The sequence below is a fragment of the Setaria viridis genome, chromosome 6 (genome assembly GCF_005286985.2).
Source record: "Setaria viridis chromosome 6, Setaria_viridis_v4.0, whole genome shotgun sequence".
Taxonomy (NCBI): Eukaryota; Viridiplantae; Streptophyta; class Magnoliopsida; order Poales; family Poaceae; genus Setaria; species Setaria viridis.
Genome location: NC_048268.2, coordinates 35,330,671 through 35,356,992, shown reverse-complemented (window position 1 = coordinate 35,356,992; position 26,322 = coordinate 35,330,671). Strand labels below are relative to the sequence as shown.

At 43.9% G+C, this 26,322-nt stretch overlaps 5 protein-coding genes across 10 annotated transcripts; 1 reads left to right on the top strand and 4 right to left on the bottom strand.

The window, feature by feature from the left end:
* Positions 1-489: 489 nt before the first annotated feature.
* On the top strand, positions 490-6,523 carry LOC117859552 (kinesin-like protein KIN-7H). 4 transcript variants are annotated; one of them, XM_034742676.2, is made up of 14 exons: positions 490-762; positions 1,423-1,632; positions 1,803-1,892; positions 1,982-2,082; positions 2,189-2,302; positions 2,403-2,484; positions 2,567-2,634; positions 2,971-3,036; positions 3,111-3,235; positions 3,451-3,784; positions 3,884-4,000; positions 4,084-5,250; positions 5,437-5,750; positions 5,887-6,523. In XM_034742676.2, the coding sequence occupies exons 2-14, from the start codon at positions 1,443-1,445 to the stop codon at positions 6,203-6,205; spliced, it is 3,087 nt and encodes a 1,028-aa protein (XP_034598567.1). In that variant the 5' UTR covers positions 490-762; positions 1,423-1,442; the 3' UTR covers positions 6,206-6,523. The 4 variants fall into 4 exon arrangements, with proteins under 4 accessions (XP_034598567.1, XP_034598568.1, XP_034598565.1 ...); XM_034742677.2 differs by having other exon boundaries at positions 1,410-1,632; XM_034742674.2 differs by lacking the exon at positions 490-762 and having other exon boundaries at positions 862-1,632.
* Positions 6,524-7,050: 527 nt separating this feature from the next.
* Positions 7,051-10,688, bottom strand: LOC117859553 (uncharacterized WD repeat-containing protein C25H1.08c). The gene is made up of 11 exons (XM_034742678.2): positions 10,480-10,688; positions 10,333-10,380; positions 9,496-9,546; positions 9,123-9,242; positions 8,540-8,685; positions 8,277-8,424; positions 8,091-8,174; positions 7,875-7,990; positions 7,715-7,773; positions 7,553-7,643; positions 7,051-7,452 (listed from the first exon to the last, which is right to left on the bottom strand). Exons 1-11 carry the CDS (start codon positions 10,580-10,582, stop codon positions 7,225-7,227), a joined length of 1,194 nt encoding a protein of 397 aa, XP_034598569.1. The 5' UTR covers positions 10,583-10,688; the 3' UTR covers positions 7,051-7,224.
* A 201-nt stretch (positions 10,689-10,889) lies between these two features.
* On the bottom strand, positions 10,890-14,985 carry LOC117859554 (uncharacterized). Of its 3 annotated transcripts, none has more exons than XM_034742681.2 (10): positions 14,802-14,985; positions 14,451-14,670; positions 14,214-14,339; positions 13,978-14,133; positions 13,589-13,718; positions 13,428-13,469; positions 12,393-12,704; positions 12,207-12,258; positions 11,990-12,067; positions 10,890-11,308 (listed from the first exon to the last, which is right to left on the bottom strand). In XM_034742681.2, exons 1-10 carry the CDS (start codon positions 14,870-14,872, stop codon positions 11,212-11,214), a joined length of 1,284 nt encoding a protein of 427 aa, XP_034598572.1. In that variant the 5' UTR covers positions 14,873-14,985; the 3' UTR covers positions 10,890-11,211. The 3 variants fall into 3 exon arrangements, with proteins under 3 accessions (XP_034598572.1, XP_034598571.1, XP_034598573.1); XM_034742680.2 differs by having other exon boundaries at positions 12,384-12,704; positions 14,802-14,983; XM_034742682.2 differs by having other exon boundaries at positions 12,384-12,704; positions 14,451-14,708; positions 14,802-14,920.
* Positions 14,986-16,027: 1,042 nt separating this feature from the next.
* On the bottom strand, positions 16,028-19,806 carry LOC117862136 (probable inactive purple acid phosphatase 2). Its single transcript, XM_034745652.2, has 2 exons — positions 18,733-19,806; positions 16,028-17,489 (listed from the first exon to the last, which is right to left on the bottom strand). Exons 1-2 carry the CDS (start codon positions 19,438-19,440, stop codon positions 16,248-16,250), a joined length of 1,950 nt encoding a protein of 649 aa, XP_034601543.1. The 5' UTR covers positions 19,441-19,806; the 3' UTR covers positions 16,028-16,247.
* A 900-nt stretch (positions 19,807-20,706) lies between these two features.
* On the bottom strand, positions 20,707-25,335 carry LOC117862015 (uncharacterized). The gene is made up of 10 exons (XM_034745524.2): positions 25,067-25,335; positions 24,779-24,969; positions 24,164-24,272; positions 23,098-23,491; positions 22,610-22,679; positions 22,459-22,526; positions 21,943-22,058; positions 21,765-21,871; positions 21,433-21,572; positions 20,707-21,276 (listed from the first exon to the last, which is right to left on the bottom strand). The coding sequence occupies exons 1-10, from the start codon at positions 25,151-25,153 to the stop codon at positions 21,020-21,022; spliced, it is 1,539 nt and encodes a 512-aa protein (XP_034601415.1). The 5' UTR covers positions 25,154-25,335; the 3' UTR covers positions 20,707-21,019.
* Between the last annotated feature and the right edge of the window lie 987 nt (positions 25,336-26,322).

Sequence of the window (26,322 nt, the reverse complement as noted above, 5' to 3'; positions counted from 1 at the left end):
ACATCTTGGTCGCCTCTCTGCATTGCCGCCTTTCTACTCGATCGATCTCCCGTTCCAGCCTTCCAGCAGCAGACATGTTGGATGTACTCAGAAGCTCTTTTGTGCTGGAAATCAAGGACAGGGATTAAACTAACCCGCCACCAACAGTTGCCATTACTTGGGATGGCGATGCTTTTGGGCTTTACGCAGATCTGAAGCTTTAATCCTGCAGCTGATCAGATCAGCGCCCTTTGTTTAGGGCCTAAGCAAAGCTTTACCTGCATGCACAGTGCCTGCTTGGCTGCTAGACCTAGACCGCTGCCGTACGTTCAACGGGGAGGGACACCGGCACATGACAGACAGACAAGGTGGTCCCACTTTGAACTTTCGACGGGCCCATTGACCGCGATTGGCCGATGGCGCGTCCTCTCCGTTACGGGTAGAACGGCCACCGTACCCGCAGCAGAAACACAACGCCTCCTCCATTTTTTGTTCCTTCCATTTCTTTTTTATTTTTCACCAAACCACCCCTCTCTCTGTCTCCGCCGCCTCCTCCCCACCGCGCAGCCACCATTACCAATCCCCCCCCTCCCCTCCTCTCCACACCATTACCGCAGCTACAAGGAGAAGAGAGGAAGGAGATGAGCCGACGAGGAGACGGCTATCTCGCCGCTCACTAGCCGGCCGCCCGCATTGCTTCCCCCCGTCTATCTCCCGCGCCTCCCGCATTCCCCGCGACTAGCTTCCATTCCACGGGCGCGCCTTCGCCGCGCGTCGCAGCAGGTAATTGACATACTCTGCTGCTAGCTTGCTCCCCTTTAATTTCCTCGTCGTCTGAATTCTGATAAACCTCGCGCGCCGATGCTAGTAGTTGGTGAGCATCAAAGCAAAATTGTGGCTTTGGCTTGGTTCCGTTTGGTCTTTCTCCCTCCGCTCCCCCATGTGAGGCGCATAGGTTAAAAGGATTAGTTTTTAGGAAGCGTGGCGGGGACCATGGTCCGTCGCGGCGGCACCGCGGGGCGCCAGCGCGGTCCGCGGCGACGGCGGCGGGCGGCGTCGACCGACCGGATATAATGCTCTCGCGGAAACTTAGCCAGCTGGTCAAAAAGCGGTAGTAATGCCGGTGCATGTGCGGGCAAGAGAGCCCTATCGCGTAGTAATTTGTCCTTGTTGCTTGTGTGGGTGTGGCCTCTCGCCGGATCGCCGTCCACTTCCGTCCAGCGCCCGTTGGCCCGCCGCTTTCGGCCCGCGGGGCACCTACCGCACGCGCCCGAAACTTGCCGTTTTCCCAGCCGCGGGGGAAGGGAGCGTCGCTGTCGCGCAATGCCAGTGTTGTTTGGTCCGGGAGGACGGGGTTGCCGGTTTGCCGCTGAAATTGGCATGAAGGGAGGGGGGAGACTTTGATATTGATAATGCTCTTGGCCGGCGAGGGTGTGTGTGCAGGGGGAGGGGGCTCTGCCGCCATGGGGGCGCCGGGCGAGGAGATGACGGCGGAGGCCAAGGAGGAGAGGATAATGGTGTCCGTGCGCCTCAGGCCGCTCAACGGCAGGGAAGCTGGGGACAGCTCCGACTGGGAGTGCATCAGCCCCACCACCATCATGTTCCGGAGCACCGTCCCCGAGCGCGCCATGTTCCCCACCGCCTACACCTACGGTGAGTCGCAGCAGCAGAGCTCAGCTCACCTTTGTTGCAATTTTCTTTTTCTTTTTTCGAAAGACCACCTTTGTTGCAAATTGGGGATACCACTAGTGGTTACCCAGATTCGAAAGGCGTTTTATTGGCAGTCGATTGCTCACGTTGTGCTTCTTTCTTATCCCCATCAGATAGGGTGTTTGGCCCCAGTTGCTCTACGCGGCAAGTCTATGAGGAAGGAGCAAAAGAAGTTGCTCTATCAGTTGTCAGTGGAATTAACTGTACGCACAGGAGAAATGAAGCAATCATGTTCTGCCACTTCTATTTCCGACGAACTGTGTGAGCTAACACATGTTTTTGTTCTTGACAGCAAGCATATTTGCCTATGGGCAAACAAGCAGTGGAAAGACTTACACAATGACGGGAATTACTGAATATAGCATGCTTGACATCTATGATTACATTGATAAGGTGCGTGCACACTACTAACATTGTTCGCTTTTATTATCGTTTTGTGAACCATTATTGTTGCATTGCTTGTGTTTCTTTGCAATTGAATCCTTTCTCCATGCTGCAGCATCCTGAAAGGGAGTTCATTTTGAAATTTTCGGCCATAGAGATATACAATGAAGCTGTGAGGGACCTTCTGAGCCATGACTCGACACCTCTTAGACTTCTAGATGATCCAGAGGTACTCTATTCTCCTTGATTTGAACTCACCATAATTTGTTCTAGGTTTTCCATCATCCTATTTACTGTTCTGAATATTATTCATGTTGTTATTGGAATAGAAAGGGACTACTGTAGAAAGACTCACCGAGGAAACTTTGAGGGACTACGATCATCTTAGGGATCTTCTAGCAGTATGTGAAGGTGGGGGAACTGAACTTGCTGGAAACCAAAGAGGTGTCTTATTTTCCCCACCTCATCTGATTCATTTGGTTTTGTGCTCCAGCTCAAAGGCAGATTGGAGAAACTGCTTTGAATGAAACAAGTTCCAGATCCCATCAAATACTCAGATTGGTTGGTGCCCCTATTATACTGTACTCCCTCCCATTTTGTTTGTAAGGTGCACAAGCATATCAAGATTCAAATTTTACAAACTTTGACCAATAATTTAACTATCAATTTTTTATTTTTATAATGCAAACTTTATATGGTTGGGTTCGTAATCAAGTATACTCTACAATGACCATAAATTTATAACCATAAACAATATAATATAAGACAAATGAATGGTCAAAGTGTAATTTGGAAGACCATGCCAAGTCATATCATGCTTATAAATAAAAACGGAGGGAGTATCTTTCAACATTATTCTTTTGATAAATACTTTTTGACATATCCTGTTAATTTCAGATAATTGAAAGTTCTACTAGGCAGTATTTAGGAAGAGGCAACTCAAGCACCCTTGTGGCTTGTGTGGTATGAAATATCCTTCTACATTTATAGTTCTTTTATATGGAAAGTTGTGTCGCTTATAATTTTCTTTTGGACAGAACTTTGTTGATCTAGCAGGAAGTGAGCGTGCATCTCAGACCGCCTCGGCTGGTATGAGGCTAAAAGAAGGCAGCCATATCAACCGAAGTCTGCTTACACTGGGAAAGGTCGTCCGTCAACTCAGGTTTGTTTCCTCTAGTAAGGACTCCATAACTACAATGAGTTATTTTTTTCAAAATATTTCTGCTCTAAAATTTTTGGAGTTTGCATTTGTGTACATCCTTTCCACTTGCATTCAAATTCATTAGAAAGCTAATTTTCGAAATATTTGGTGTTACTACTTGATTTGGCACCATTATTTTCATCTACTTTAGTCTGAATTATATGTTCCTGGTGCAGCAAGGGAAGAAATGGCCATATCCCTTACAGAGATTCAAAGCTGACCCGTATATTACAGTCCTCTCTTGGTGGCAATGCAAGAACAGCCATTATCTGCACAATGAGCCCTGCACATACTCATATAGAGCAATCCAGGAACACTCTTCTGTTTGCAACCTGCGCAAAGGAGGTTATTACAAATGCACATGTCAATGTGGTGATGTCTGACAAAGCACTTGTGAAGCATCTACAGAGAGAACTCGCAAGATTAGAAAATGAGCTGAAGTTTCCTGGGTCAGCTTCTTGCACTACTCACACTGAGGCTTTGAGAGAGAAGGATGCACAGATTAAGAAGGTGCACTTTTTTTTTCTAAGATTTGTTGTACTTAGGATACTGATAGTTGTATCATCCGCAGTCTCTTATGTACTGTGCACTCTTCTCTTTTTTTTTCAGCTTGAAAAACAGCTGAAAGAATTGATGGAGGAAAGGGACACAGTTCAATCTCAACTTAACTGTTTACTAAAAGGTGATGGTGATGACCATCACAACGAGCACACTGCAAAGCCATGGGTATTTGTTCTCTTACATATATCTACTTTCCTTTAGAATCATTGTATTGTGTAACATCTAATGAATTGACCTACTCATTACAGGATGAGCATAGTCGGTCATCAGAGTCCCTTGCACGAAATGTGTCTGAAGAGGCACTTTCAGTTGCTGATGCTTATGGGGCTGCTCATCAAGATCAAGATTATGCATCATTTAATGGATCCTATGTCTGCAGTAGTGATCATAATGACTCAGCATTCCTCGGTGAAACACGGGAGCTTCCTCGGCAGACATGGGATCAAAAGTTAGTTTCACCTTGGCACCCTCCAAGCAACCATAGCTCTGATGGTATAGAGCCATATCATATGAAGGAAGCAGCTTCAAGAACTGCATCTGAAGTATCTGAAGAGCATTGCAGGGAAGTTCAATGCATAGACATACATGAGCATGTAAGAAGCAGAAGCCATGAATTCAACGAATTGCTCCCTGAGGACACCAAGATCCAAACACCTGATGTAGAGGTGATCACCAAAGATGCAGTCCCGCAATCTGATGAACAGCAAGGGCTTGAAAGCATAACAAAGAAAATTGAAGATCATGTCAGATCATATCCCAGCAAAGACGAGCAACAAGCTGACAATATAGCAAAGATAGAGGAAGATTCTGTCAAAATGTATCAATGTGAATCTGACAGAATTAGAGAAAATGCTGTCAAACTATATACATGTGACTCTAACCATTCTTTCGACATTAGCAAACCTTACCCTCATGAATGTTTGAGTCTGAAGAGGTGCATAATGAGCTCCAGAGATCGTGCATTGGCTAGAAGTAACAGCTGCAGGGCTAGCTTCGTGGTGATTCCAAATAGTTGGTTTGATGATTCTGATAATACCAGCAGGACACCACCTGATGAAATCTTTAGGTATGCTCCCAGAAGGCTTGGTAAGGTCAGGAGAAGCCTGTATGCCGAGAATGATGATTGCCAAAATGAAGACCCTTTATTGGACTGCTCCGTTGTTGCCTGCGAAGTAGCATCTGATGAAGTTGTCAAGGACATGAGCACCAGTGATGAAGTAGCCAAGAAAATGAGCACCAGTGATGACTTAGGCAAGGAAATAAGCACCAATGATGAAGTAGCGAATGAAATGAGCACCAGCGATGAAGAACAAGAAATTCAAATCAATGACATCAGTTGTGTCACGGAGTTGAAAGAGAACACAAAAAATTGCCATGAAGACCAACCTGTGGCATTTCATGCACAACTAGTCATGGTAAGAGGGGACTCTTCTTCAGTTTTCCTTACATTCACAATAGCTCCAGGATCACTCACATCTTGCTTAACAATGCACTAATAACTAGGTATTGTGCTAGCTTGAAGATCATAATTTGTAAATGCTTTTGCCTGACATATCGATATGCTTTAGCTTTCCAAGCTGACTTAATGTGTTTGATTCAAGCAGCAGGCCACTAGAGATGAATCGACAGCCATGAAAACAGTCAAAGACGTTGGTGTAGATATAGCACTGAGCCCCATCGAATCTCCTTCCCATCCGACAGTTGATTTTGAGAAAAAACAGCAACAAATTATCGAGTTGTGGCACGAATGCAATGTCTCCATCGTGCACAGAACCTACTTCTTCCTCCTATTCAGGGGAGATCCAGCAGATAACATATACATGGAAGTGGAGCATAGGAGACTATCATTCATTAAGAATTCATTCAGTGCTGAACCCACGGCTCAAGGGGAACTTAATCCTGCCATTGCATCAAGGTACATTCTTTCTTTTATGTATTACAACTAGCAACTCAGTTCTTGGCGGCTCAAAAAAAAAAACTCAGTTCTTGGCTTTTGCATTGCATTTAAACCCATATTTGTGACATAACACTGGCACTTGTTCTGCTGACAGCTTGAAGAATCTTCGCCGAGAAAGGGATATGCTCTACAAGCAGATGCTGAAGAAGCTCTCCAATGGGGAGAAAGAGAGCATCTACAGCAAATGGGGCATCGATCTGAGCACGAAACAACGGAGGTTACAGCTCTCCCGCCTCATCTGGACACAGACTGACATGGAGCATATCAGAGAGAGCGCCTCTCTTGTTGCAAGGCTGATCGACCTTCTAGAGCCCGGACAGGCTCTCAAGGAGATGTTTGGGATGAACTTCAGTCTGGCCCCACGAACTGACCGGAGATCATTTGGCCTGGTAGGTTCTTACTCCATGAAGTGAGCGTTATAACAGAGATGGGTACGGCAACAATGACATGGACACATGGTGGTGGTAGTAGGATACGTAGCGCAGGAGTTTGACTTGATTGGAGAGGAATTGCTCCCCATGGGTGATTGATTTCACTGATGCCCTCACCTGTTTTGATGCTTGTCCAGTGTGCGTGTGCGTGTGGTTGATAATTTTTTTCATGGTAATTTCAGAGGTGGATAAAAAACATCACCAGTTCTTACTGTCTGAATGTGTATCAGTGTTTGTAACCACGTTTGTTGATATGGATGTCGGGAAGGCTTGCTCAATGCATGCCAGAATTTACGAATACTGAACCGATTCCCATGATTCACTCTGTTTTGAGTTAGATTGCCAAGCGTGCGGCTCGCTCATTCTTGAGATTAAACGAGAAGCTTGCTGCCGTGTCTCCTAGGTTCATTTGGCGTTTCTGAAATTTGTGGACGACCAGTGGCTTGTCTTCTTTCACCTTTTTCAGGAATTGAATGATCTCTTCGAATTCATAATAAAATTATTAAGAACCGTCTCGAGTGGACATCCCAGTTAAGAATTTGTTGTTGCATGGTTATCTGGACTTAGCAAAGGGTACGATCTACATCTGTTTCTTATCGTTCGTGTGTTCTGCACAACATGATCCTTAGAAGAAACTGGAGGGTAACGGTGTTAGGGATGATAATACAAGATCAGCTAGCACCGCAAGAATTAAAGAGAAGAGCCCGTGAGCATTGATTAAATTCTCAATGCAATGCTTCTGCAGGGTGTGCCGTCAGGCAGGTATAGCACTCCTCGGTCTTTTTCTCCAAAGGAAAAACACAAAAATAAGCCAAAAGAAAATCAAGTAGAGAAGAAAAGGCAGTACATTCATACCCTCCAAATACATTCTTTGTTCATCTATAATAACTTGGAGTACGGTTGAGTCGTAGAATATCATATTATCATGCCATGCCATCATCTTACACCACAAAGGAGAGCCATAGCACACAAAACAACCATCTACTACATCCCAGTATCCTTCACTTAAACATGGAGATGTCGAACACACGGGCGGAGCCATCTGTTGAGGCCGAGACCAAGGCGTTGCCATCGGCGGTGGTGGCCAGCGACTGCACCACATCTGCATGGCCGCTGAACTCCCTGGCACAGTCCCCAGAGAGGCTGTCCCAGATGCGCACCTTGCCATCGATGCATCCTGACGCAACATACCTTGACGAACCCAGCCATGCCAGCGATGTCACACCCTCCTGCAAGAATTCATGCGCAGATGAATGAATGAACGAATGATCACAAGTGCATCCAGAAGCGAAGAAGAAAAGGAAGACGAGGACCAAGCAAATAACTCACGTCATGCTCGCAAATGCAGCGGCTTGATTGATGCGCGAGGTCCCAGATGATGAGCTTTTGATCCATGCTCCCGGTAGCCGCCCAGCCGTAGCTGCAGGCAAGAAAGGTCACAATCTGCAACAAAATTCTGTTGCACACTAATCACACAAATGTAGACAATACCTTGATGAGATGCCAACGCACTCGATGGAATTGGTGTGGCCGACTAATGAACCGACGACCTACAAAATGACCAAGCATTGACCGAAAAGGGCAAAACGGTGAACAAACAAAGACTAGCTAGAATTGAATGCTTGGTCAATGTGCACACAATGTCACCTACCTGGCCAGAGTTTACATTCACAATGTGCACAGAATTATCCTTGGAGCCACTAACAACTGTTTGTGAGTCCAAAGTAATTGATAAGCATGTCAATCCATCAGTATGATAGCCATGGCCTACAATGAGGGAAACACAAAAATTAAATAAATTTCATGTGTACTGTTGACTGAGCACGTCTAAACATATACGGTCATTACAACATAGGTGACAATTTACCTCGAACAACATGTCTGCTTTGTGCACTTCTTGGGTCCCATATCCTCAAAGTTGCATCATCCGACCCAGTACATATAAGTTTACCTTCAAATGGAACAGAGCATTCATAGGCACATCTAAATAGGTGATCAAACCACAACTTAATAGATAAGCAAATGTACAACAATCAAGGAACCGTGATGGTACCATCTGGAGTAAAATCACCACATGTCACTGTGCTACTATGTCCAGCAAAGGTATTAAGAAAGGCATTATGGTCAGCATTCCACATCCATACATTACAGTCCTCTGATCCTGCGATTATCAAATGTCCTCGTGGATGCCATTTAAGCCACTACAAAACATGTAAATTACTCTGTGAGACTAATCATCGAATAGTGATGTATTTCGTGATGAGAAAGCAAGGGTTCTACACTGGAAATCAGTCGAAGGAGACCAGAACATCTGACCTCAAAACCTGACCCAGAACCCTCAAGGGTTCCATGAAGAGAACGTATAGCTGTATTCCACACATTTATCTGCCCATCAAAACTTCCACAGGCCAACAAATTTCCATCTGAACTAAAAGCGACGGTGCTGACAGTATCGCTATGTCCTGTATTTAGAAACAGTTCTGTAAGTTTCCTCAATGCAATCCTTAGCATGCATCAACAACGTAGAAAAATACTACATGAGCAGAGGCTAATAGATGCAAAACAAGGGAAAACATAGAATTTAGCTGAAGAATTACAGCCATGGAGAAAATGTAGATGTCATGAGATTCGTGCATGATATCAAATACAGGAAACCATATATCTAAACATTTATTGAGACTACTGACTTGGACAAGAGCGAAATTAGTTTGATTCTGGGTAACAATCAAGAATGAAAATAACATAAATGACTAGCTTAATAGAATTCAAATGAACAAAGAGTGTGTGTTCTTCACAGATAAACAAATTGAAGCATGCACAGATCTCAGAGATAGCAAAGAGATATTCCAATGAGTGACTAGCATCAAAAAAATCAAAACAATAACAAAGCAAACTATACCAGTCAGCTCCAAAGCACCCTCTGCTGATCCAATCCTCCACAGAAATCCTCTATCATCTTTGCCTCCAGAAGCCACAAGTGATGCATCTGTAGGACTGCACGCAACAGTGAAGACTTCATCTGTACCCAGAAAAAGGAAAGAGAAAATAAAAGGAGTATTAGCATAGCTATTAAGGAAAGGCACTGAGATATGTAGCATAATAGAACCAGGATATGAAACATGGAATTTGCTATCCAAATTATACACGGCATGTGTTACTTTGTGGGTGTAAATTGAAGATCATTGCACCATATTACACATAAACATAGTGCTACTACACTGATCAGCTCCCCAGAACAAGTGTAAACTTCCATTTCTAGTTTAAGAACTTGCCTTTGTGGCCTTGAAATATGTATGTAGAATCATCAACGTCTTCTGAATCACCTGAAAACGAAAAGATCAGTTGAACAATCATGGACAAGGCATATTTCAGATGACTTAGAATGTACGTCACGAAGTGAGCAACTGGAGCACATCATTTAGTGCGGTTTATAAATGAAAGTATCAGAAGGGCAGGATCCAATCATTCTTCAGAGTGCAGATGGAACTACAAGAAAATAGCAAAGTATGTAACACAAAGAGAGCTAACTATACTATTTTACGAGACATAGAATAAAGTATTATGCATTTGTAATGGATGATCATATCTCATTCAGATATGATATGATGCCTGCTGAACTCTACAACAGGAGAACAGCCAAGCTAAAGATGCACACTTCTAAGTGTAGTGATACAACAGCTTAGCACAAGAATAGGAAAAATACTAAAGAGGAAAGGTGTGCTTGATCAAGCGGTGTTTTCAGACCAAAAGTGTGACGCCATAAGAAGTGATGAGTTATCTCATGAAACTAGTGTGTGCTAGGGTTACACGTGAACAGAGGCCAAATTGTTGCCGATGATTGTAGCTTCAAACAAGCCAGCTGCATCGGCAAAGCAGCAAGGCCGTGTGTGACGGCTTGAGGATAAATAAATTCCAGACTTTCAATTATAGGACGGCACTTCGCAATCACTATGCACAGCCCAAAAACTATCTCAATCTCCTCAGGAATCTTAACAATTTGACCCTGAGGAATTGGCCTAAGAAGCTAGCTAGCGAATAACGAGAAAAGTAGACAAAGAAACATTCGCACAGACTGAAAGCAGCTGAACCAAACTAAATCCACCGCGTACCCATCCCGTCGCCGCCGTCTTCATCGTCGTCGTCGCGGTCGGGGAGATCTGAAAGAGGCAAGGCAAGGAAGAATAAGCAGCGGCATCGATCGAGCAAGCAGGCGGGCAGGCGGCCGAAGGGAGACTAGCACTATACTGCCGACCAACCTTCGTCGTCGATGGTTATCTCGTGGATGATGTCCTCCTCGTTGATGAAGACTTCCTCCTCGCCGTCGGAGCCTTCGCCGGGAAGCTCGCCTGAGATACTCATCGCCGCCAACGCCGCCGCTGCGCCCCCTCGCGTGGCTCGCCTCGCGCACAGCCCCGCTTGATAGCTCCTCGCCGCCGCAGCTTCCCGACCGTGCGCCTGGGCTAGGGGTTTTGTGAGGGATGGGGAATTTTGTGACATGGGGCGGTGGGCTGGGCCGATAATAGATAATTGGGCCTTGCCCCACCACGTCGTCGTCACACATCTCATTCCCGCACCGTGCAGAATTTTGATAGACGCCGACAGCTGCCACGTTTAGTTCTTGTTGGTTCTAATCTGGTAAGCTTAAATGCATTTTGACTGAAATACATCCAAAGTAAATTCAAAGATATATTCTGAAATATATCCTTTCATGTTACAATCCTCTACCCAAAAATACAACGGGAAACATAAAATAAGCCGCAGTTACAACAGAAAAAAAATTGCAACTGTCCAGTGGTTCGCCTTAGTTTACAACCTACAGTGTCATCTGATTGGTTTCCTGCAGTTCCCAAAATACTACGATTACATTTCTTCCTCCATAGCCGCCAACAGCAAAATTGAAGCTACAATTTCCTTTAAAGAACACTGGCTCATGTGATCTCCTAACCTAGCTCCATAGGTGATGAGGGAGAGCAGAGCAGGCAACTAGGCTACTCCTTGATGGCGTCTCCCAGCTCTTCTTTGATCACGCCAGTTTGTTCATTCTGTACTTCTTTGTATGTTCCGGTGTGTTCGTCGTATGAGTACCTGCACAAGTTGCGGACATCAGCACAGAAACTAGCCTATTGGTTGCATATTTTTTCCGTACGAAAAGAAGAATTAAACATAACGATTGGGTCATTGGGCAAAACAGCTTTGTCGCATACAAAGTGTGAAACCAGCACAGGCACATGCACAACCTTCAGCTTCATTCAGTTATAAGGGAGCAATGGTATTTGCATGTAATATCCACAGAATACACAACAAACTTGCAAGCCGTATTGCTCTTGATCATCTAAAACAATTCTTCAAAACCTTTCGGGTGTATAAAGTTCTGTTGGATTGATTATGCAGTTGCATAACCACACATCAAAGGGGTCTAACAGTAACAGGGACCCTCATGGATACCGGGATGTTTGTATGCTAATACAGCAGCTGGATTAGCTAACTGCCAGTCTGGTTGCAAATTAATAATAAGTAACCACTCAGAGAACATTATTCCTTGCATATAATATAACTGACAATGACACAATTTATCTTCTCCATAAAACAGTTGGTCCATAAATATTAGAACCCTCTGTTCATCATGTAATTGACAGCAAAGTACTAAACAAAGAGGAAACCAGGCGGCCCAAGCTATTGTTGCATTCACAAGAAGATACTTTGTGCTAAAAAAAAGTGGTAACTGCTATTGAATGTGGGGTGAATGTTGAATGGAATAGAAGTTACCAGGTTCCGGTAGATGCAGAGCCATAATATCCAGAATTAGGATCATAGTAATAGCCTGTGCTGCTGCTATAGTAGTAACTGCACGAAAGTTGAAAAAAAATACAGTCAGAACACATGCAAGCTGTTTAAACATTACAAAAGTCAACGTCTGCTTTATCATTTTCAAACAGAAAGTAAAAAATTGAGGAAAAGCAGCATAGAAACAACTATAACCTACCCTGAAGAAGGATCATAGACATAGTCCGACTCCACGCTTCCATTTTCAGCTTCTGCAAGAACAGGGAAACAAGAATTCCGAGTTAAAAAAAAGTAATATTTGTGAGAAAGAAGAGGGAAAATGTGAAATAGTTTGCCACAGAAAAAAAAAGGAATAGAGCTAGAGATGAGAACTTACTCTCCACACCTGAGGTTCCCAGAGTACCCTGAGGGACTGGCCCAGGATTCGAACCTGAACCTACAGTATTGGCATCCGAACTACGTTTGACATCGTTATTGTCATCATCACCAAACATGTCAAGATTACTGTCATCATCATTAAATGCAGCAGTAGCTGCAGATATATTGGCAGTTGAAGCACCAAGGTCCATTTCCAGTACGGACGATGGCTGGTCCATTTCCAGTATGGACGATGGTGCCTGGATATCTTTTGTGCCCGCAGAAGCATCTTTAACTTCTGGCAAACCAAGTCGAGCACGTGCCAAACGTTCATACCCCGCTGCAAAAGCAAAAAAGGCGGAAAAAGGTCAGGCAGAATTCCTAACAAGACAATTTGAAGTTATGGCTCATGTGAGATGGTGAAATAACATAACAATAATTCATTGTTCATTGGTGGTCATGGGGTTCAGGTATCCCCTTTAGCCAAAATATAGTTAACCCAATATGTTGCAATGTTTTAAAAAAAAATCATGTTGAGATTTAAAGATCACGTGTTACTGTCAGTGCATGATAAACCATGCCAGACTGATTGCTTGTTTATTTTGATTATTGACATCTAGGATTTATGCGTAATACATATACATACATGATTTTTGACAAATTTTTGAAACATTGAAACATGACATTCACTAATGGAACGTCCGAACCCTGGGATACAAAATCAGCACTAATAACATAATTTACACACTTATTAGGTAGGTCAGGATGACTAGTAAGCATCAATTGAGTTATGCATAGTGGTGCTAAGGTATACACAACAATTAAACATGCAATCGAGCAACACGCTGAGTCTGTTTCTATTAAGGGAAGCAGAGATAACTAATAATGCAGAACCTAAGTGTTCTGCATCTTTTTTAACTCAATGATGACAAGGAATCAGAAAAGAAAAGTTGGCATGCATGTGTGCAAAAGATAATATAGGTAGAGAAATGTTAAAACTGAAATTAAAGTGATCGAGAAAAGGAATTTCAACATGCTAGTAAGAAAGAAAAAACAAACTAACCGGCTTCACGTTCAAAGGTCTCCCGATCATCTGAATAAACATCTGCAGCAAAATGTACAGAACACAGAATAAGTCACACCGAGACTTAAATGTTAAATGGAAGGACAAAGAGAACTACTGAAATAACTAGATAGCAATTCAAACAAGAAAGAAACACATACTGTAGTCACCGTTCTCCATTAGCTTCACGGCAGCTTCGGTCAACTCATCAAATATACACTTAGTACCCTCACTCATCTTTCCACGTTTATCCGTGGATGTACCCTTCAACCTTTTCAAAGCTTGCATTATCTGGCAATTATAGAAGAAAGGATTTAGTAAACATTCAGAGACCAGAAAATTAATATAGAATACATTCTTCACATGATTTCCTTCAACCCATGATAAATGTTAGTTCAGCAAATGTTATCACATTAGATATTTGCAGATATACGCATTTATTGAGTAAATTAAGCTTGTCAATAGCTAACGGTTAGCTGCTAACCACAAGCTACATGGCAAGAAAGGGCTGCATGACTATATGCACAGCAAATAAACAACAAAAACACACCGTTTCTCCTGGTTCAAGCATGTTTGCTATCTGCCTTTTTATCCTTCCAATGTCATCAGAAGAGAGATCTTGAAACTCCTCTACTTTCTCTTTCCCTTTGTTCTGAACCTTCGCAACAAAGGTTGGATCAACTTCCACACTATCCAACCAGGCATCCTACAATAGACAGGAGCTTGTGTCACTAATAGTAGCTTCTCGTATGACATTAGCAGTGCTAAACACAAAACCTTCATTACCTTGATCTCATTGCCTCTTGCATACTCCACAAAGTTCCCATTCTCATCAAAGTACCCTTCTTCCCTCTCTCGCTCCAGATTAAAAGGCTCTATCCGGATACCATCATCAACAAAGTTAACACCATCCTGTTGAACATCAAAAAAGAGCTCAAAAGCCTGTACGGTCTGTACCCAGCATTCACGAGCTGCCAATAGTAAACAGGGGAAGGAAAATGCAAGCGGAGAAGCAGCGCATACGCTGTAGCGGACTTCGAAGCCCTTGATGTCAGAGGCACCACCCTTGGCCTCGTCCCCGTCCCGGACCTGGCCGTGGCGCTGCCGCGCGCGCCGCTCCGCGGCGAGCTCCGGATTCAGCATGCTGTCGATGTCCACGGCCGCGGCGGCGGAGGGGCCTCCCTCCGCACCGGGGTCCCGGTACTTGGCCTTCTTCCCCTTGGGGAACCGCGGCTTGCGCTCCCTGCGAGCGCGGCGAGCGACGCGAAATCAACATGAGCCCTGCTAGGGCGTGAGACCAAAACCCTAACGAGAGGGGAAGTGAAGGGAAGGGAAGGGGAGGGGAGGGAGGGAAGTCCGGTTTGCTTAGCTTACCGGCCGGCATCGTCGTCGTCTTCGCCGGCGAGCGGGCGCTTGGTGCCGCGCGTCGGCTCCGCGGGCTCCATGGGTCAGCGGCGGCGACGAACGTCGGTGCCGTCAGCGAGAAAGAGAGCAGGGGAAGAGACGGGACGCGACGAGAACCCGAGACGATTTTTGGAGCTCCGTTTTTTTCTTTTTTTTTGGGGGGGGGGGGGGGGGGGGGGGGGGGGGGGGGGTTGGGCTCCATTTCTCTGGTTTGGCTCTGGTTTTGGGCTCCATTTCTCTGGTTTGGCTCTGGTTTTGTTGAGCTCCATGCCCCACAAGACACAGAGTCATCTTTTTTTTTTGCAAAGAAAAAAAAACATATTAGGATGTGTTTGGACTGCTCCGCTTAAAAAAACTGTTCCGCTCCACTAACTCCGTCTTTTTTAGCTCCACTCCACCAAATTTAGAAAAATAGGGAGCTATGAACCTGCTTGGCTCATGTTGGCTCATGGTGTAAACTCCAGCTCTAGAAAATTGTAGTAGTTGATGGGAATAGTCTCTCTTATCCTTGGTTCGGGTCGGTGTCCAAAATGAATCTAAGCCTGCTCTGTAGTATGTCCAAAATGTTGATTTTTAAAATTCAGAATAATAAATATATCATATTGAATTCTGTTGATGGTTCATGTGAATTACAATTCGATTAATGATTTAAGATAAAATGCAATTGAAGTTTGGAATTTTGACGATTCTCACCTAGCGCAACTATCCCGAACCAGACTCCAAATTCCAACCGGGCATACGTGCTCCCAGCCGCATCTTCCATGCATCTCAGCCATTGGAATTCAATGATCTATTCATAAACTCAATTACACTCAAATGAAGCCTTGGATGGATAGGAAATCCGTTGGAAACTTTGGTTCACAGAAACATTCTCGACGAAGGTCGAAGCATATGATCTCCAACGGCCCACCCCAGTGCAGCTGGGCTAAGGTTTTTTTAGATAATGCAGCTGGTTTTTTTAGATAATGGAAAGAGTTTGGCTTCGTCCTCTTCCAATGGAAAAGACTGGGCTACAGGCTAATTGGATCAAGCAGCATTGAGTGGCCCTAGGCCCAGAGCTGCACATTTCCTCCTTTTTATGTTATTCTTTTTATGTTTTTTTCCTCCTTCCATTGATAAAATTTCTTAATTAGTTCAAATTCTATTTAAATTCAAACTCTAAATTTAGTGAGCATCCAAAATTAGATAACATCAAATAGGCCATCAGTGTAAATGTCCTCATGATCATAAATTTAATTACAGAGTTACAAGGGCCGAAACGGAACTTTGCTCCCAAGTTCCCCCACATACATGGTGCATCATCAAAGACAAATGTGGGTGCATGACAGAATAGCTTTGTGAAGTCCTCTAAATATGTTACTGTGGAAAGAAAGAGTAGTTACTGACAGTAAGGACTAAGGAGTAAGGTTGAAGTAACTATGATTCCTCATTTTGGACAGGAGTCCATCTTGCAGAGTCCTTTTTCTTTCTAACACCAAATCCAGCAACGAAACCAAGCAGCAGTGCAAGCAATGCACAGCCGGCAATTTCCACGTATGTCATATTTTTTGGCAGCCCACTAACCAGCTTATCAGGTGTGGTATCATTATCCATTTGCAGTGAGAATATTTCAACTTTGTCATGGACTTGGCCATCATGATTCCCAGTATACGTCAGAATCAGCTTCTCTCTTGTAGCCACAAGTTTTGTGTACCCAAATTCACCACCACGGTACATGGACCTCTGTGGCTGCGGGAATATGGGGACGTTGGGGTGGTCAGGTCTCGGTTCCCAGCTTGGCTGGTGGTCCTGACCAGCCATCCCGATCACAACATGTGCAGGAGCACCAGGGTACACAAACCTCGACGATGTGTTTAGGCATTGGTAGTTTTCCATGGGGCAGAACCTCTCATACCTGTGGATGTGCCCCCACAGAGCAAGTGTCACGTTGTGTTTCACAAAGAGTGGTTCCAGGTGCTGAATCATCTGCTCCCTGTGAGCAGTGTCCTTGGTCTCGTTGCTTGAGGTGTACATTGGCCGGTGACCCTGGAACACGATGTATGGTGTTCGACTCTGGTTGACATGCTCAAGGTCAGCCTTTATGAAGTTGTATTGGTCACTGCCTTGAGTGAAATCAGTTTCAGTAGACATATAGACAAAATGAACAACACCTGCATCAAAGGAGTAGTAGAGATTCCGGGTTTCAGGAGCCCCAGTGCCAGTAGGGAAAGAAGAATTGCCAGGCATTCTGAACTTGATGCTATATGGTATTCCGCATTCGCCTCCACTATCCTTCCCATTATAGATGTTTGCAGCCCAAGAGGGTTTCCAAGGTTGGGAAGGCCAGTCATACTCATGATTGCCAATGCAGACATGATATGGAGTATTGGCAGCAATAGGTTCGATCTGTTCGAAGAAATGATCCCATAACCATGCATAACCCTTAGCATAGCTGATGTCACCAATATGTGAAATGATTGCAGGTTTGTCGCCAAGGGCTTCAAGGTCACGGAGGATCCATTTCACTGTTGATAAACTTTCAAGCGGTGTTTGAAAGTAGGTGTTGTAAGGAACATAAGTGCCCAAGTCACCAAAGAGGAATGCAACGGTCTCATCAGCCTCAGTGTCACGTGAGATGAAGCTGTATGTCTCACTCCATCCTTCAGAATCACTGCCAACCTGATATAATAGTTCCGACCTCAAAGGATTAGGTGAAGGTGTATAACAGAGTATTTGTACAAAATGCTGGTGATGGGCAATCACTATTATTGCTGAAACTAAAACTATGAAAATGAAATATGAAGTAATAATTTTTTGTTTGACATTGTATAGCTTGTCAAACAAGCACGTCAGTTTGATAGAATTGGTTGCTCCAGAAGTCAATATCTGCACAATAGTGACTAAGACTTCTCTTTAAAACCAGCATATGCTTCCGATGGAAGACTTAGGACAAAAAGCCAACTGTTCCTAGCATCTTAAGAACTAAACTTAGCTTAGGGGGTCCTGGTCTTTGTGCTGAAGTAAAGGCTTAGCAAACCTAAAGTCTACACTAGACTAGACTGTCTGCAATATGTAAAAAAGGAACGATCTATTCTATATAACTTATCTTTAGAGAGCCAATGGGCTTGTGTATTTAAAACTTACAAGCCTAACGAAGGAATGACATACATCACACAAAGCAAGCTAATGAAATCAATTATCTTACTTGTTTGGATATTCTCCTGGCTGAAAATTTTCCCAATTACTGTACCAGGAAGATAAGCTACCCGATTTTTCAATTTTAGGTAACTTGTAGATTATATCTTTGTAGTTAGAGAATATTGTGCCATCTCCTAACCAAACATATATATATGCAAGGGGAGATGTGCACGAGTCAGACAACACTGAAAAAATTCAAATTGGAGAACACAAAGCCATCAAACAATCATTCCACCACTTACAGACAAAACAATGCAAGTATCCTAAACCAGAGAATCAAACTGAAGCTATTGTTTCAAAATACAAATTTTAGACAAAACAAGTATCCCCTAACTATAACTCAGTCTTCAGTAAGGAACTGCTTGAATGCCCCTCGTAAAGAAAATCATGAGGTCCTTCGATGGGTGGGGTTCAGCCTGATATCCTTATGATTTAGCATAAATTTGAAATAAATTCAGAAACTCCTGTAGAGATCTTGCAATCCAAACAGAAGTTTTTTCTTAGAAGAGTGGAATTCAAACACAAATTTCCCCACCCAGGTTCAATCTGATTGTGAATTATCAGTTCCAGTTGCTACGTTGAGCACTATATTTCAGCAAATCAAACCCTCAGATCAAAATAAGCACACAAAATTAGCATTAACAGCGGAACGTTAAGGCCAATTTGTGCGAGGCCGGAGTGGAAACTGGAAAGTTGCAAAATTCAACTAAGTATATGCATCTACCTTGTACGAGTACCTTCTCCCAGGCTGCAGCCCCTTCATGACGCCGTCGAAGACGAACCCAGGGTGCCGCCAGCCGACGCTGTCGTTCGCCGGGTAGTCGCACATGTGCCGCCGGTCGTAGGTCCTCGCCTCTGTGAGCGACTCCTCCCACTGCTCCTCGCGCAGGCCGGTGGGCCCGTACCTCACGAACCTCCTCCCGTCGTCGCCGCACACGAACAGCACCCGCATCTCATCCGCTCCGTCGGTGAACGCCAGGTGCAGCTGCGTGGGCCGCGCGCCAGATCCTTGGTAGGCCACATTGCCAGAGACGGCGGCGCGGCGGCTCGCGTCAGGGAGCGGGTCTCCGCCCTGGTCAACGCGCGTGTTCTTGGACCGCTCCCCTGGCGGCCACCGGAAGAGGCGGAACTGGTAGGGCGCGCGTAGGTCGGGCAGGCGCGGGAGCGTGAGGCTGCCGGAGCCCGTGGCCCAGGAGGCGGAGGCGTTGAGGAAGAGGAAGCCGAGGTAGTCGAGGTCGCCGGAGGACGGCGGTGAGTAGATCGCGACATAGTCGAGCGGGCTCGGGGAGGTGAGGTTCGACCATTGGAGGGTGATTGCCTGGTCCGATTTGGTCAGCGTCGCCGGGGCGGCAGTGAGTGTCGTGGTGGATGTGGGCTCGCCGGCGGCGAGGTGGGCGACGAGCAGGAAGAGGAAGGCGACATTGCAATGCATTTGTTTATTGCGGATTACTCTACTTAAGCTTGAGTTGATGACTGTGGCCACTGGCCAGGAAGCTCTGCCTCTGCTCTGCTCAGCTCAGCTCAGCTTAAAATGCAGAGTCGAGTGCATGCATCTGTTTCATGCGAGAGGGAGTTGACTGAGCGGGGGGCAGCGGGCAGGGGCGCTGCCACCGTATGCGTGGCACGTTCGCCAGTTTGGTGGGGCTTTTAGGGGCTCCGGCTCCGGCCACTGTAGCTGGCCGGAGTGGCTGAGGGGAGAGGCTCCGGTGAACAGTTACGCTACAGTAATCCGTCAGGGGAGCCGAGCCAGGAGAAGCTGCACCAGACTGGTGTGAGGGCTGGCCTCCAAGTGCTTCCGGGCCTGCAGTTATTATTGTGTTGTGGGGCTATTTGGATCCCAAGTTTAGTCATAGAATTAAAAGAGCTAAATATAAACTAACTGATAGGCTTATTGCACATGTTGTGACTAACTGGTTCCCTGATTAGTCCATATTTTAGACTATTATCACACATATACTCCTCTTTTAGTCCATCTAAACAAATTGCAACATTGAACAAGGACAGTTGTATTTTTCATGATTATATTTCAACGCTGAACGTGTATTCCAATTGACAGAGGTCTTATGCCATTAAATTGGCCACTAAAACAACAACCAGGTCATGTATCATCTATCATGATAACGAGTACTCCGTCCGGTTCACAACCCTTATCATTCGTGAATCATGACAACTGAGAGAGATAAAATGGTAGCATATATGACAGGTTGTATTTTTAAGCACCCGTCAAATCGAATGTTTAGATACTAATTAGAAGTATTAAACGTAGACTATTTACAAAATCCATTACATAAGTGGAGGCTAAACGGCGAGACGAATCTATTAAGTCTAATTAGTCCATGATTTGACAATGTGTTGCTACAGTAAATATTTACTAATGATGGCTTAATTAAGCTTAATAGATTCGTCGCCGTTTAGCCTCCACTTATGTAATTGGTTTTGTAAATAGTCTACGTTTAATACTCCTAATTAGTATCTAAACATTCGATGTGACACATGCTAAAAATAAGCAAAAGTAACCAAACGCCCCCTGAATATAGCTCCGCTAGCTAGATTCCTTAGTGAAAACTGCCTACCCGGATTTCGAGTCCTCGACTTGGTACGAGGTGCTCGCTTACATAGATAGGGTTAACCAAAGAAGAAAAGCTTACCAAATGGCATATTAAAGACTAAGTAAGAATATACAGGGCGACTTTGTGTCTTGCACAAACGTAATGGATAATTGCCGTAGAAGTGGCAAACCTCATACATCTCAATTTCTGAACACATGCACAGTTCAAAAACAACCTCCCAAATCCGCAAGGCTCGCGACCCGCGTCAAAATTTACCGTGCGAACGGTCTAGTTTTCCTAATAGCAAAACTGCCTCCTGAGAGAACAGCACCCAAAGGCTAGTTCCCTTCTATTAGAGATCAGAAACAGGTGTGCATGATGAATCCATCGACAATCGCCTGTAAATTGTTTCCCCCCACCAAAACAAAGCAACACATACACCATTCAGAGTGCAAGATTGAATCATTGTGCACTCTGCGTTTTCTCGTCACTGTAACCAGCTGCCCTACCTGTTCTGCCTACTAAGATTGAATCAGGCGCTGGACCCTCGTATTCTCCAGTTAGACCACGGTATGAACGTGCCTTGAGGTAGTCGATTGAGGACATTGCTCTTCCTTGGTAAAGGACAGCATCATTGTTCTGGTTTTGGATGCTTAGTGCCTTTTCTGTTACCTCAGCCAGTGCGAGTGAAGTTTCTGTTTCTGATTGTTCCATATTTTCTGTTGGGGGCAAACAATTGGGAAAAAAAAGTGACACAGTAAAATTAGATCAAGCAAAATAAAAAGATAACAAGTAAGCCACAGTCACAGCACTATTAAAGTACAGAACTTGTTCGCACAATGACAGATGGATAGACCCAAGTGCATATGATGTACCTTGAGCACGATTATCTTCCACATAGGCACCTTTGATAAAGGAAAACCGCGCTTCTTCTGCTGCACTCGCAACTTCTTGTTTCTCTGAAGTGATCAAATCCTTGAAATCCAAAAGATATTCTCCAGTCCACTCTCTTCCCCTGAAAAAAGAAGTTGCTTATGGCATCAGAACCATAGTAAAATTCTGCAAATTGATGCCACATGAGACACTTCATATAGATTTGTAATCAGGGCATGAGAGAGAAAAAAAAACTCGACCGGTGGGGGAAGATCAGTGCATGAGAGACGCAACATTAATGTTTTTTTTATAAAGTACATTAAGTGTTGCATACCTGCTAAAAGCTAATACAGCTTCAAAAGGTGTAATAACTGGAGCTAAAAAATCTTTGCTATCCAGCAGAGCAGTCTGGGCACAAGAAACATAAACAAAAACTTCACACTGCCAAAAGGAAAAAAAAAAGTCAGTTGAAATAGATAAACAGAGAACAGTTCAGAGTTGAAGTAGCACACCTCAGGAAAATTCGCAAGTTTCGCAGAATTAGGCCGGCCCATGACCAATGTATAAGATTTCTTTCCGGCGGCCTTGATCAGTTCTTTCATTTGTTTGATTATATGAAGATAACCAGCTGTATCATGAAAGGATACAATGCATCGCATCAACAAATCTATATGTTTGTACTTAAATTCTAAGCCATCTAAAGAAGACAAACTAAAAAACTAATGCTCAAGTGAAGTGAAAGTATTTATGACTATGGTACTGGACTAAATCAGCAGATCAATAAGGAAACGAGAAGCGTCTGGTCCAGTAAAACCATGAAACTAGTTAGGGAGTTCCTACTGTCCAATCAGGCTTGGAGATCTTGCATAGTCTGATGTCTTTCTATGGGGCATGCTTGACCAAAATATCTAAGAAAACCTCGATGCTGAGGTCACAGTTCGAATTCTAGCAGTGCCTCAATATTCATGAAAAAGAAAGTCATGCTGCAGCATAATAATTTTTTATGTTTAACTTAGCAATGTACATACCAACACCCAGAGTTCCCACTAAAATGCCAATAATACTTGCATCCTTCGCCTTCTCCACAAGGTAATATCTACAAGTACAATGTGAGTTTTGTTATCAGTGCCACATGTTGTTAGGAAAAAGTATGCAAATGCTGCAAAAAAAGAAAGGTACCTTCGCCTAAGAACTTTCATCAGATGAGAGACATCTGTTGAGAGCTGATTTTCTGTTGCGTCATACCTAACTGCAAAGAAAACATCAATATTCAAATGCATTACATTATTATAGAAGTTTCCTGTATTAGAGCAATTGCATTAAGAAAAATATGATAAAATTACAAAAGGTAAATGTAAGTATATGGAGTCGCAAGCAATATAGAAATATAATAGCTACATAAAAAATACATGAGCAGAAGTTACAGGACAACTGAGGCTAAAGACTTGAACTTTTAAATTTAAAACAAGCCTAGTCCAAATACATCGCATTGGGTGTGCCACATGTAGCATTTAATATTGCACTACTGATTATTTACTCTTGTGCCACAATAACCTATTTGGGTCATATTCATATTAAAGAGAAAAGCAACTATAAGCTAAGAAATAAGATGAAAACAGTAAAACAGTCATCCTGCTAGCCATAAAATGAGAAAGAAGAAAACAAACCTATTTCACATTTATTGAAGGTAAGCACAATGTTGGCAAATGCTGAGTTGTCTTGTCCAATCCAAAATATCAAATAGTCTTCCATTTTCTCCTGAATTGAAACAGTCCATGTAACACCGCCAAGGCTGTACTTGTGTGTGGAACTGGTACATTCTATGCCACAACGATTATTCAATGCCGCCAGATCACTGTTTATGGACAAATCTCCACTACAAGAGGTTCCACTCGATAGATGACAATTGTTTTCCTCAGTAGTAATTGATGACGGACTCATAACTGAACATAGAACATCTGCATACTGGACTTCAGGATTGCAAGAATTTGATTTACATGACTCCTCAAAAGTTCGTCTAAGGTCAACCAATGCATACGCATACTCTAGTCCATATAAAACCTATTTTTTAAAGCCATGTTAGCCAATAATATTATTGATAGAATAGCATAGATGATAATTGATAGTGCGCCATAGGTAATATTAGATGTTTAATGGTCAAACATGCTAATTGTATTGATGGAAATGGAAATCAACAGAAACCAAAACTGAGCAGATCAACGAAAATCCTACACATGACTTAATATACTGATGGAACCAGCATAATGTTATTGCATTACCCCACTGTACTGATACTGGAACCATAAAAGGAAGGGTGGAAGATCACAGGAAACACAAAAGGATTTCCATCTAACCTATTTTGAGCCTAGATTACAAGCAAATATAAGAATTATGACCTAGATCAAAACATGGCTTCTGCCCGAAAGAAACGTTTTTTGCTACTAATCTAACTGATATTGCTTTCAAGTTTCAATGCTAACAATAATGATCTTAGAAATAATTTTTTCAAGCATGAAAGAATTCTTAAAACTAGGCATGCCCTATGTTGTTTCACTTTATCTTATACAGCTATGAATAATCCTTATTTGCTATCAAGTTTCAAAATCATTTTTAGCATGATGAACTTATAGTGCGATGCTGCTTGAGAAGGTGCAATGGGACATGAAATAACTGAAGCTTATACCGTGGACTGAAGCAAAACCTTTTAAGCATAGGAAATAGCATGGGCCGTACCAGAATACGCTTATTACTTTTTCTCGAGCACTCCAGCATTAAGCAAGCACAGGCATGGACATCCAATGGTGCCTTCCCAAACACGAAGAAAGCCGGTAAATTTGATGTTCTACATTTCAAGTAGGCAGTGTAAATATAATGTTAGCACAAACCACTAGTAGAGCACAAGTTCCCAACAAGTTTAAAAATTGGTAGTAACAAATTCAAGCTAGCCATTAACAAGTCAGTCACATTTTGTGCCTCCACTAACAACAATACTTTTCTATGGCATGGCGCGTGATTACCCAACAATGTTTTCATGGTCACGCCACTTTGACTGAACAAACCAGATCAACAACCTCAATGTTTCTGCTTTCTTCAGCCAATGGCATATGACAAATTTGATGAACTCCATTGAGACAATCACGGAACAGCTAATTGTTTGTTAAAAAAAGTCCTTGGCAGAAATTAACCAACTACAAACATTAAAACTCCCCCTAATACCATACATAAGTGGCCCCATACTACACTACTGATAGAAATGGCTATTTTTTTCCCCCGAAGACTAAGACTAAGAGGTCCCTATCTTTTGAGAGGAAGCGCAAAGATTAGAGGACGGTGTGCGGGGATGCTCACGGGCTCATGCAGGCGTGGCCGTAGTGGACGACGCACTGCGCGTCGATGTGGGACGCGCCCACCTCGTCGACGCAGCAGGAATTGTACGCCGTGTCGGCCATCACGAACACCCTGACCCCGCCGCCAGAGGCGAGCTCCTGCCGCAGCGCCCTCGCCACCGCCGCGGCGTCCTTGAGCATCTCGTCGGGGAACTGAGTAAGGCGCCAGGAGACCGAGCCGAGGAATCAGACAGGGGCGCCACCAACCGCTGGACGAGTCGAGGAAGAGAGATGGCTCGGGCTGGGTTACCTGGAGGGCAACCCTGGTGTAGGCGCCGGCGCGGAGGAACTCGGCGGTGCGGGGGATCTCGTACCTGGTGCCGATGTCGGGCTCCATGGCCGGGTGTTGGGGGGAGGTCGCCGCCGCCGGAAGAGACGGGGGGGAGCAAGACGGCTGATCAGGGTTTCAGGGTCGCCGCCACCGCCGCGGCTGGGTGGGTGTGAGAGGACTCAGTTCTGTTTGCGCCGTTGGACGTGCGCGCCGCCGCCGTGTGCTGCTACTACTACTACTCCTGCCGCGCCGCTTGACGCCGCCGTGCGAGCTCCACCTCCACGCCGTGGCAGCCCGTTTATGATGCGATGGAAGCATTGGTTCTGGCCCATTTGTGTATTGGGCAGGCCTGATAAAGTTTTGGCCCAGCATTGAAAACCCAGCGACGACGCAGCCCATGTATTCATAAAGTTGGCTGGCGGCTCCATCCAACTGCATGGCCCATGTGAATTTTCAACGGCTCTCAGCCGTTGGACGTACGGCGTTCAAAGAAAGCTTAATATGATAATATCTAGTTTGCATTCATATTTTTATATAACTCAGTTTTTCTTCATATGAACTCAGCTTTCTATCTATAAGTTCGACCTTGAGAGCACATTAGGCCTATACTTATGGGCCTCAATGAAAAAGCAATCTACTCACTCCGTCCACAAATATAAGTATTTTAGGACATTGACGTGGTCTTCCATATGCAACTTTGACCAATAATATCTAACACAATAAATTATTTCAAATAGGAAGAGTTACATATTCTGATAGGTTGTTTCACGATGAATCTAGTAACATCATTCACAGGTTAGCGATCTTTATTAATTTTTTGGTGTTAAAGGTCAAAATTAAAAAAGTTTGATTCATGAGAAATTCAGAAATCCGTATATTCAGTGGCGTAGCCAAGGGGGGCTGCCCCCCCCCCCCAAAGTTTGTGCAAACATGTAAATATATACTAATTACTAATACATTTCTAAGTAGATAAGCACACAAAACAGTGATTGATTGAATAAATATTGGTTATTTCTTTGTTTGTGCACTTGATAAAAACATGTAGTCTATTAAGTTAAATTTAAACTGAAATCAGGCACTCATATACTACATTGAATCTATTAAGTATTGTTTATGGGCTCCTCTATACAAAAATCCTGGCTACGCCACTGCTTATGTTCATGGACTTATATTCATGAACAGAGGAGTACTGTAGTTTTATGGTAGGTAGGATAGGGTGGAGGCCCACCGTACCA